At 33.1% G+C, this 14,644-nt stretch overlaps 1 protein-coding gene across 2 annotated transcripts in view; it reads left to right on the top strand.

The window, feature by feature from the left end:
• Positions 1 to 14,644, top strand: part of LOC139385663 (rho GTPase-activating protein 42) — a 225,947-nt gene that overhangs the window by 129,991 nt on the left and 81,312 nt on the right. For both annotated transcript variants that reach the window (XM_071130909.1, XM_071130910.1), the window contains 2 exons: positions 6,087 to 6,165; positions 9,656 to 9,695. In XM_071130909.1, the coding sequence (XP_070987010.1) occupies positions 6,087 to 6,165; positions 9,656 to 9,695 (119 nt within the window). The remainder of the gene's footprint in view (positions 1 to 6,086; positions 6,166 to 9,655; positions 9,696 to 14,644) is intronic.

Here is a 14,644-nt window from a genome sequence, read left to right as displayed (position 1 = left end):
TGTTCTGAGTCACCACAGGAGTCAGCCTGCTCTATTCCAACACGTCAGCAGCATCGGCTTTCAGCTAGCGCTAACTCTTACTACTAGCCGGTGGGCGGTAATGCATCAATATATGAGTTCATGTTAACATTTATTTACTATTGCCTGGATACTATTACATGGATAATATTACATGGATACTATTACATTAGTACTATTACATTAATACTATTACATTAGCACTATTACATTAATACTATTACATGGATACTATTACATTAATACTATTACATTAGTACTATTACATTAATACTATTACATTAGCACTATTACATTAATATTATTACATGGATACTATTACAAAGATACTATTACAGTAATACTATAACATTAATACTATAGCATTAATACTATTACATTAATACTATTACATGGATAATACTACATTAGTACTACTACATGGATACTATTACATTAATACTATTACATTAATACTATTACATGGATACTATTACATTAGTACTATTACATGGTTAATATTACATGGATACTATTACATTAGTACTATTACATGGATAATATTACATGGATGTTATTACGTGGATACTATTACATTAGTACTATTACATTAGTACTATTACATGGATAATATTACATGGATACTATTACATGGATAATATTACATTAGTACTATTACATTAATACTATTACATGGATAATATTACATGGATACTATTACATTAGTACTATTACATGGATAATATTACATGGATGCTATTACATGGATACTATTGCATTAGTACTATTACATGGATACTATTACATGGATACTATTACATTAGTACTATTACATTGATACTATTACATGGATAATATTACATGGATACTATTACATTAGTACTATTACATTAATACTATTACATGGATACTATTACATGGATACTATTACATTAGTACTTTTACATGGTTAATATTACATGGATACTATTACATGGATACTATTACATTAGTACTATTACATTAATACTATTACATGGATACTATTACATTAGTACTATTACAGTAGTACTATTACATGGATAATATTACATGGATACTATTACATTAGTACTATTACATTAGTACTATTACATGGTTAATATTACATGGATACTATTACATTAGTACTATTACATTAGTACTATTACATGGTTAATATTACATGGATACTATTACATTAGTACTATTACATGGATAATATTACATGGATGCTATTACATGGATACTATTACATTAGTACTATTGCGTTAATACTCTTACATGGATAATATTATGTGGATACTATTACATGGATACTATTACATTAGTACTATTACATTAGCACTATTACATTAATACTATTACATGGATACTATTACATTAATACCATTACATGGATACTATTACATTAATACCATTACATGGATACTATTACATTAGTACCATTAAATGGATACTATTACATTAATACTATTACATGGATACTATTGCATTAGTACTATTACACTAATACTATTACATGGATACTATTACATTAATACTTTTACACAGATACTATTACATTAGTACTATAACACTAATACTATTACACGGATACTATTACATTAATACCATTACATGGATACTATTACATTAATACCATTACATGGATACTATTACATTAATACTATTACATTAATACTTTTACACAGATACTATTACATTAGCACTATTACATTAATACTATTACATGGATACTATTACATTAATACCATTACATGGATAATATTACATTAATACGATTACATGGATACTATTGCATTAGTACTATTACACTAATACTTTTACATGGATACTATTACATTAATACTATTACATTAATACTTTTACACAGATACTATTACATTAGTGCTATTACATTAATACCATTACATTAATACTATTCCATTGGTACTATTATATTAATACTATTACAGTGGTACTACTATATTACTACTATTACATTAGTACTATTATATTAACACTATTACATTAATAATATTACGTTGGTACTATTACATGAATACTATTACATTAGTGCCATTACATTAATACTATTACATGAATACTATTATATTAATGCCAGTACATGAATACTATTACTTAGTACTATTACATTGGTACTATTACTTTAGTACTATTACATTAATACTATTACATTTGTACTATTACATTAATACTATTACATTAATACTATTGCATTACGACTATTACATTACGACTATTACATCAATACTATTACATTAATACTATTGCATTACGACTATTACATTAATACTATTACATTAATACTATTACATTAATACTATTACATTACGACTATTACATTAATACTATTACATTACGACTATTACTTTAGTACTATTACATTAATACTATTACATTTGTACTATTACATTAATACTATTACATTAGTACTATTACATTACGACTATTACATGAATACTATTACATTAATACTATTACATTACGACTATTACATTAATACTATTACATTACGACTATTACATTAATACTATTACATTACGACTATTACATTACGACTATCACATTAGTACTATTACATTAATACTATTACATTACGACTATTACATTAATACTATTACATTAATACTATTACATTACGACTATTACATTACGACTATTACATTAATACTATTACATTAGTACTATTACATTACGACTATCACATTAGTACTATTACATTACGACTATTACATTAATACTATTACATTACGACTATTACATTAATACTATTACATTACGACTATTACATTACGACTATTACATTAATACTATTACATTAATACTATTACATTACGGCTATTACATTAATACTATTACAGTAATACTATTACATTACGACTATTAAATTAATGCTATTACATTAATACTATTACATTACGACTATCACATTAATACTATTACATTACGGCTATTACATTAATACTATTACAGTAATACTATTACATTACGGCTATTACATTAATACTATTACATTAATACTATTACATTACGACTATTACATTACGACTATTACATTAATACTATTACATTAATACTATTACATTACGACTATTACATTAATACTATTACATTACGACTATTACATTAATACTATTACATTACGACTATTACATTAATACTATTACATTACGACTATTACATTAATACTATTACATTACGACTATTACATTAATACTATTACATTACGACTATTACATTAATACTATTACATTAATACTATTACATTAATACTATTACATTACGACTATTACATTAATACTATTGCATTACGACTATTACATTAATACTATTACATTACGACTATTACATTACGACTATTACATTAATACTATTACATTTATACTATTACATTAATACTATTACATTAGTACTATTACATTAATACTATTACATTAATACTTTTACATTAGTACTATTACATTAATACTATTACATTGGTACTATTACATTAATACTATTACATTACGACTATTACATTAATACTATTAGATTAGTACTATTACATTAATACTATTACATTACGACTATTACATTAATACTATTACATTACGACTATTACATTAATACTATTACATTGCGACTATTACATTACGGCTATTACATTAATACTATTACATTAATACTATTACATTAATACTATTACATTACGACTATTACATTAATACTATTACATTAATACTATTACATTACGACTATTACATTAATACTATTACATCAATACTATTACATTACGACTATTACATCAATACTATTACATTACGACTATTACATTAATACTATTACATTAGTACTATTACATTAATAATATTACATTACGACTATTACATTAATACTATTACATTAATACTATTACATTAATACTATCACATTAGTACTATTACATTACGACTATTACATTAATACTATTAAATTACGACTATTACATTAATACTATTACATCAATGCTATTACATTAATACTATTACACCAATGCTATTACATTAATACTATTACATCAATACTATTACATTACAAGTATTACATTCATACTATTACATTAATACTATAACAGTAATAATATTACATTGGTACTATTACATTAGTACTATTACATTAATACTATAACATTAATACTATTACACTAGTACTATTACATTCGTTATATTACATTAGTACTAATACATTGGTACTATTACATTAGTTCTATTACATTAGTACTATTACATTAGTACTATTACATTAATACTATAACACTAATAATATAACATTAATACTATTACATTGGTACTAGTGCATTAGTACTATTACATTAGAACTATAACATGAATACTAGTACATTAGTACCATTACATTAATACTACAGCATTGACATGATTGCATTAGTACTATTACAGTAGTACTATTACATCAGTACTATAACATTAATACTAGTACATTAGTACTATAACAATAATACTATAACATGAATACTAGTACATTAGTACCATTACATTAATACTACAGCATTGACATGATTGCACTAGTACTATTACAGTAGTACTATTACAGCAGTACTATAACATTAATACTAGTACATTAGTACTATAACATTAATACTATAGCAGTAATACTATTACACTAGTACTATTACATTGGTACTGTTACGTTGGTTCTGTTACATTAGTACTATTACATTAATACTATTACATTAATACTATCACAGACTCTTACATTGGTACTATTACATTAATACTATTACATTAGTACTCTTACATCAGTACTATAATATAAATACTAGTACATTAATGCTCTTACATTAATACTATTACATGAATACTATTACATTAATACTATACCATTAATACTGTTACACTAGTAATATTACATCAGTACTATAACATTAATACTTGTACATTAGTACTATAACGGCAATACTATAAAATGAATACTAGTACATTCATATTATTACATTAGTACTATTACATTGGTACTATTACATTAATACTATAACATCAATACTAGTACATTAGTACTATAACATTAATACTAGTACAGTAGTACTATTACATTAATATTATTACATTCGTACTATTACATTAGCACTATAACATTAATACTAGTACATTAGCACTATAACATTTAATACTGGTACATTAATACTATTACATTGATACTATTACATTAGTACTATTACATCTGTACTATTACATTAGTACTATAACATTAATACTAGTACATTAGTACTATTACATTAATACTATACCATTAATACTAGTACATTAGTACCATAACATCACTACTAACACATTAGTACTATAGCATTAATACTAGTACATTAATATTATTACATTGGTGCTATTACATTAGTACTATGACATTAATACTAGTACATTCGTACTATTACATTACTACTATGACATTAATAGTATTACATTAGTACTATTACATTTGTACTATTAGATTAGTACTATTACATTAGTACTAATACCTACAACCATACTCTAGGCCTATTATTAGTATGTTCATTCCAGATCATTTGGGATGGGACAGAAACATTATACATTGGCAAGGCCCAGAGGCATGATGCACACAAACGGCATATTATTTCATGAATGCATCCTCTACTGTCAGTGGTTTAATTTACTGTCATAATGATCCAAAATTGGTGTGTATTCAGAGATCAGACCCACCTGGAGATACCCTACAGGGAATGCATGCAAGGAGGACAAATCAAAGCACTATGTTCATTTGGAGTGGGAATGTAAACACTGACATGATTTAGAGAAGGACACAGTACTGTGTGAAGACTACTATGTTTAAGCACAGTAGTCATTTCATTGAATTCATTTGATAGAGGTGTTTGCTGTTTAAACATGGCCTGCTACTGTATCACTATGAGTATGACTCAAACGGCACCCTATGCACGACTTTTGACCAGACACCTCTGGGAGAGGGAGAGCCTAGGGGTCCTGGTCAAAAGTAGTGCAATATATAGGGAATAGGGTGCCATTTGGGATGAAGGCTTATGGACCCTGGGCAGTGAGATGTGACTGATGTGTCCTGTGTGGTGTGTGCACCTGTTCCAGGCATGGCATCGTGACTCTCCAGGCTCTGTCTGAGTCCAACAGAAGGCTGTGGCTGGAGGCTATGGATGGCAAGGAGCCGGTGAGGAACCTCTCCCTCTGTTCTCTTCTCATCTCTCCCTCTCCCTCTGTTCTCATCTCATCTCTCCCTCTCTGTTCTCTTCTCATGTCTCCCTCTCTTCTCACCTCTCCCTCTCTCTTCTCACCTCTCCCTCTCTCCTCACCTCTCCCTCTCTCTTCTCATCTCTCCCTCTCTTCTCATCTCTCCCTCTCTCTTCTTTTCTCTTCTCATCTCTCCCTCTCTTCTCATATCTCCCTCTCTTTTCTCTCTCCCTCTCTCTTCTTACCTCTCCCTCTCTCTTCTCCCTCCCTCTCTCTTCACATCTCTCCCTCTCTGTTCTCTTCTCACCTCTCCCTTTCTTTTCTTCTCTTCTCTCTCTCCCTCTCTCTTCTCTCTCCCTCTCTCTTCTCTTCTCTCTCCCTATCTCTTCTCATCTCTCCCTCTCTCCTCACACCTCTCCCTCTCCTTTCTCCTCTCTCCCTCTCTCTTCTCATCTCTCCCTCGCTCTTTTCTTCATACTATCTCCCCCTGTCTCTTTCTCTCTTGCACGTTCTCTCTTCCTTCCTTTCTCTCTCTATTTTATTTTCACCCACCCCCCCCCTCTCTTTCTCTCTCTTTCTCCCTTTCCATCTCTCCTTTTATATCCCCACTCCAGTGCAGTCTAGCTGGTTCTGGTGTCTGGCAGGGACACAGTGAAAATATGTTTGTCTTTGGTGCCCCCTTCTGGCTGTATGAAACATAACTATACTGTAGCTTTTGGACAGGTGTGTCAAACTCAATTCCTGGTGGGCTGTATGTCTAAGGGTTTTCACCCCTTCCCTTAAACTGATCAACTAACATCATTGATTAGTTAGGAACTCCCGTTGTTACCTGGTTGTGTAGGTTGTAGCTTGAAAATGGGTTGAACATGGCAGATTTGGCCACTGATAAACAGCTGCATTGAAATACAGTGGCTAAATGGAATACCTTATGGGTTTTTGAACATCAGCCGTTCTGAACTGGAGCACCTCGCTCGGCAGTAAGATGCCTCCATCCCTCCTGGTTATTGGGCAAATTAAGATCTCAGACTCAATGTATTTTGAAAGATGAAACATTAAAGATTACAATAAGTACCGCTTTGATGTCATTACAAGCAAGCCAAATGACCAGCTGACCCAGATTGTGATAGATAAAAATCGAGTTTTTGGATTGCGTAAATAACAACAGTAATTGTGTGATGGTGGGGGATGCAGGGCTGTGTTCCAAACAAAACAACAACAAGTGTGCTTGATCTAGTTCCTCATCGGCATAGCTAGGAGAGATAAAAAATTAAAAACACCTTATAGTTGAATAATCTTTTTTGAGTCATAAAGTGCATTGAAAATACTTGAACTATGCACACTTGGCGAGGTGTGTGGGAACTTGGAGAGGCGTGTGGGAACTTGGAGAGGCGTGTGGGAACTTGGAGAAGTGTGTGGCCACTTGGAGAGGTGTGTGGCCACTTGGAGAGGTGTGTGGCCACTTGGAGAGGTGTGTGGGAACTTGGAGAGGTGTGTGGCCACTTGGAGAGGTGTGTGGCCACTTGGAGAGGTGTGTGGCCACTTGGAGAGGTGTGTGGGAACTTGGAGAGGTGTGTGGCCACTTGGAGAGGTGTGTGGCTACTTGGAGAGATGTGTGGGAACTTGGAGAGGTGTGTGGCCACTTGGAGAGGTGTGTGGCCACTTGGAGAGGTGTGTGGCCACTTGGAGAGGCGTGTGGGAACTTGGAGAGGTGTGTGGCCACTTGGAGAGGTGTGTGGCTACTTGTAGAGGTGTGTGGGAACTTGAGAGGTGTGTGGCTACTTGGAGAGGTGTGTGGGAACTTGGAGAAGTGTGTGGCCACTTGGAGAGGTGTGTCGCCACTTGGAGAGGTGTGTGGGAACTTGGAGAGGTGTGTGGCTACTTGGAGAGGTGTGTGGGAACTTGGAGAGGTGTGTGGGAACTTGGAGAGGTGTGTGGCCACTTGGAGAGGTGTGTGGGAACTTGGAGAGGTGTGTGGTCACTTGGAGAGGTGTGTGGGAACTTGGAGAGGTGTGTGGGAACTTGGAGAGGTGTGTGGCCACTTGGAGAGGCGTGTGGGAACTTGGAGAGGCGTGTGGGAACTTGGAGAGGCATGTGGCCACTTGGAGAGGCGTGTGGCCACTTGGAGAGGCGTGTGGGAACTTGGAGAGGTGTGTGGGAACTTGGAGAGGCGTGTGGGAACTTGGAGAGGCATGTGGCCACTTGGAGAGGCGTGTGGCCACTTGGAGAGGCGTGTGGGAACTTGGAGAGGTGTGTGGCTATTGGAGAGGTGTGTGGGAACTTGGAGAGGTGTATGGCTACTTGGAGAGGCGTGTGGGAACTTGGAGAGGCGTGTGGCCACTTGGAGAGGCGTGTGGGAACTTGGAGAGGTGTGTGGCTATTGGAGAGGTGTGTGGCCACTTGGAGAGGTGTGTGGCTACTTGGAGAGGTGTGTGGGAACTTGGAGAGGCGTGTGGCTACTTGGAGAGGTGTGTGGCCACTTGGAGATGTGTGTGGCCACTTGGAGAGGTGTGTGGCCACTTGGAGAGGTGTGTGGCTACTTTGAGAGGCGTATGGGAACTTGGAGAGGTGTGTGGCTATTGGAGAGGTGTGTGGCTAATTGGAGAGGTGTGTGGGAACTTGGAGAGGCGTGTGGCCACTTGGAGAGGCGTGTGGCCACTTGGAGAGGCGTGTGGCCACTTGGAGATGTGTGTGGCCACTTGGAGAGGTGTGTGGCCACTTGGAGAGGTGTGTGGCTACTTTGAGAGGCGTATGGGAACTTGGAGAGGTGTGTGGCTATTGGAGAGGTGTGTGGCTACTTGGAGAGGTGTGTGGGAACTTGGAGAGGCGTGTGGGAACTTGGAGAGGTGTGTGCGAACTTGGAGAGGTGTGTGGCTACTTGGAGAGGCGTGTGGCCACTTGGAGAGGCGTGTGGCCACTTGGAGAGGCGTGTGGCCACTTGGACAGGTGTGTGGGAACTTGGAGAGGTGTGTGGCCACTTGGAGACAGCAGTTTGACCTCTTTCTCAAACCCTTGACATTTGTTTTGTCTTATGTTGCACCTACCACACATTGTCCAGGAATATTCTGATCATGTTACTGAATGTATCCAGAGTTTTTTTTAGATTTAGTTCAACAAATGAGGTGAAAAGTACAGTAAGTTTAAAATGCACATGCAATCAACAGTGTAGTATTTAGATTCAGTCTTGTGTCAGGTGAACGGTTGGGTCCTCACATTTAGTCAAATTATTTCCCCATGATCTCCAAACTATTCCCTTTTAATTGCTACCATGGTATTGCATATGCTTTCCATACTTCTTCTGTAAGGAACATTTCAGTGTAGCTCTGTCCACATAGGAGAATTTCCACCCGTGTAAAGGGTTAATAACAAACAAACATGTCCCTCCAGGAAGTGTTTGACACTCTGCTTCAGGATGCGTCCCCTTGTAAAATGGTTTTCAACTGAGTGGAATTAACTCTGTTGATTTTCTCCAGATTTACAATCTTCCAGCCATTCTGAGCAAGAAAGAAGAGAGTAAGTATTTTATACTACACAACATATGTACAATATACTACACAACACATGTACAATATACTACACAACACATGTACAATATACTACACAACAAATGTAAAATATACTACACAACATATGTACAATATACTACACAACACATGTACAATATACTACACAACACATGTCAAATATACTAAACAACATATGTGCAACATACTACACAACCCATGTACAATATACTACACAACACATGTCAAATATACTACACAACACATGTCAAATATACTACACAACACATGTACAATCTACTACACAACACATGTCAAATATACTACACAACACATGTCAAATATACTACACAACACATGTACAATATACTACACAACACATGTCAAATATACTACACAACACATGTACAATATGCTACACAACACATGTACAATATACTACACAACACGTGAAATATACTACACAACACATGTACAATATACTACACAACACATGTACAACATACTACACAACATATGTACAATATACTACACAACACATGTACAATATACTGCACAACACATGTCAAATATACTACACAAGACATGTACAATATACTACACAACACATGTACAAATATATTACACAACACATGTACAATATACTACACAACACATGTACAACATACTACACAACATATGTGCAATATACTACACAACACATGTACAATATACTACACAACACATGTCAAATATACTACACAAGACATGTACAATATACTACACAACACATGTACAAATATATTACACAACACATGTAGAATATACTACACAACACATGTACAATATACTACACAACACATGTACAACATACTACACAACACATGTCAAATATACTACACAACACATATCAAATATACTACACAACACATGTACAATATAATACACAACACATGTACAATATACTACACAACACATGTACAATATAATACACAACACATGTACAATATAATACACAACACATGTACAATATAATACACAACACATGTACAATATGCTACACAACACATGTACAATATACTACACAACACATATCAAATATACTACACAACACATGTACAATATAATACACAACACATATCAAATATACTACACAACACATGTACAATATAATACACAACACATGTACAATATACTACACAACACATGTCAAATATACTACACAACACGTGAAATATACTACACAACACATGTACAATATACTACACAACACATGTCAAATATACTACACAACACATGTACAATATGCTACACAACACATGTACAATATACTACACAACACGTGAAATATACTACACAACACATGTACAATATACTACACAACACATGTCAAATATACTACACAACACATGTACAATATGCTACACAACACATGTACAATATACTACACAACACGTGAAATATACTACACAACACATGTACAATATACTACACAACACGTGAAATATACTACACAACACATGTACAATATACTACACAACACATGTACAATATGCTACACAACACATGTACAATATACTACACAACACATGTACAATATACTACACAACACATGTCAAATATACTAAACAACATATGTGCAACATACTACACAACCCATGTACAATATACTACACAACACATGTCAAATATACTACACAACACATGTCAAATATACTACACAACACATGTACAATCTACTACACAACACATGTCAAATATACTACACAACACATGTCAAATATACTACACAACACATGTACAATATACTACACAACATATGTACAATATACTACACAACACATGTCAAATATACTACACAACATATGTACAATATACTACACAACACATGTACAACATACTACACAACACATGTCAAATATACTACACAACATATGTGCAACATACTACACAACACATGTACAATATACTACACAACACATGTACAATATACTACACAACACATGTCAAATATACTACACAACACATGTACAACATACTACACAACACATGTCAAATATACTACACAACACATGTACAATATACTACACAACACAAGTACAATATACTACACAACACATGTCAAACACATGCCAAATGTACTACACAACACATATCAAATATACTACACAACACATGTACAATATAATACACAACACATGTACAATATACTACACAACACATGTCAAATATACTACACAACACGTGAAATATACTACACAACACATGTACAATATACTACACAACACATGTCAAATATACTACACAACACATGTACAATATGCTACACAACACATGTACAATATACTACACAACACGTGAAATATACTACACAACACATGTACAATATACTACACAACACATGTCAAATATACTACACAACACATGTACAATATACTACACAACACATGTACAACATACTACACAACATATGTGCAATATACTACACAACACATGTACAATATACTGCACAACACATGTCAAATATACTACACAAGACATGTACAATATACTACACAACACATGTACAAATATATTACACAACACATGTAGAATATACTACACAACGCAGGTACAATATAATACAAAACACATGTCAAACACATGCCAAATGTACTACACAACACATATCAAATATACTACACAACACATGTACAATATAATACACAACACATGTACAATATACTACACAACACATGTACAATATAATACACAACACATATCAAATATACTACACAACACATGTACAATATAATACACAACACATGTACAATATACTACACAACACATATCAAATATACTACACAACACATGTACAATATAATACACAACACATGTACAATATAATACACAACACATGTACAATATACTACACAACACATGTCAAATATACTACACAACACATGTACAATATACTACACAACACATGTACAACATACTACACAACACATGTACAATATACTACACAACACGTGTCAAATATACTACACAACATATGTACAATGTACTACACAACACATATCAAATATACTACACAACACATGTACAATATAATACACAACACATGTACAATATACTACACAACACATGTACAATATACTACACAACACATATCAAATATACTACACAACACATGTACAATATAATACACAACACATGTACAATATACTACACAACACATGTACAACATACTACACAACACATGTACAATATACTACACAACACGTGTCAAATATACTACACAACATATGTACAATGTACTACACAACACATGTCAAATATACTACACAACACATGTACAATATACTACACAACACATGTACAACATACTACACAACATATGTACAATATACTACACAACACATGTACAATATACTGCACAACACATGTCAAATATACTACACAAGACATGTACAAATATACTACACAACACATGTACAATATGCTACACAACACATGTACAATATACTACACAACACATGTCAAATATACTACACAACACATGTACAATATACTACACAACACATGTACAACATACTACACAACATATGTGCAATATACTACACAACACATGTACAATATACTGCACAACACATGTCAAATATACTACACAACACATATCAAATATACTACACAACACATGTACAATATAATACACAACACATGTACAATATACTACACAACACATGTACAATATACTACACAACACATGTACAATATACTACACAACACATGTCAAATATACTACACAACACATGTACAATATACTACACAACACATGTACAACATACTACACAACATATGTGCAATATACTACACAACACATGTACAATATACTGCACAACACATGTCAAATATACTACACAAGACATGTACAATATACTACACAACACATGTACAAATATATTACACAACACATGTAGAATATACTACACAACGCAGGTACAATATAATACAAAACACATGTCAAACACATGCCAAATGTACTACACAACACATATCAAATATACTACACAACACATGTACAATATAATACACAACACATGTACAATATACTACACAACACATGTCAAATATACTACACAACACATATCAAATATACTACACAACACATGTACAATATAATACACAACACATGTACAATATACTACACAACACATGTCAAATATACTACACAACACGTGAAATATACTACACAACACATGTACAATATACTACACAACACATGTCAAATATACTACACAACACATGTACAAATATACTACACAACACATGTACAATATGCTACACAACACATGTACAATATACTACACAACACATGTCAAATATACTACACAACACATGTACAATATACTACACAACACATGTACAACATACTACACAACATATGTGCAATATACTACACAACACATGTACAATATACTGCACAACACATGTCAAATATACTACACAACACATATCAAATATACTACACAACACATGTACAATATAATACACAACACATGTACAATATACTACACAACACATGTACAATATACTACACAACACATGTACAATATACTACACAACACATGTCAAATATACTACACAACACATGTACAATATACTACACAACACATGTACAACATACTACACAACATATGTGCAATATACTACACAACACATGTACAATATACTGCACAACACATGTCAAATATACTACACAAGACATGTACAATATACTACACAACACATGTACAAATATATTACACAACACATGTAGAATATACTACACAACGCAGGTACAATATAATACAAAACACATGTCAAACACATGCCAAATGTACTACACAACACATATCAAATATACTACACAACACATGTACAATATAATACACAACACATGTACAATATACTACACAACACATGTCAAATATACTACACAACACATATCAAATATAC

Source organism: Oncorhynchus clarkii, chromosome 27 (assembly GCF_045791955.1).
Source record: "Oncorhynchus clarkii lewisi isolate Uvic-CL-2024 chromosome 27, UVic_Ocla_1.0, whole genome shotgun sequence".
Lineage (NCBI taxonomy): Eukaryota > Metazoa > Chordata > Actinopteri > Salmoniformes > Salmonidae > Oncorhynchus > Oncorhynchus clarkii.
The sequence above is the reverse complement of the archived record's forward strand: the minus strand, read 5'-3'. Positions and strand labels throughout refer to the sequence as shown.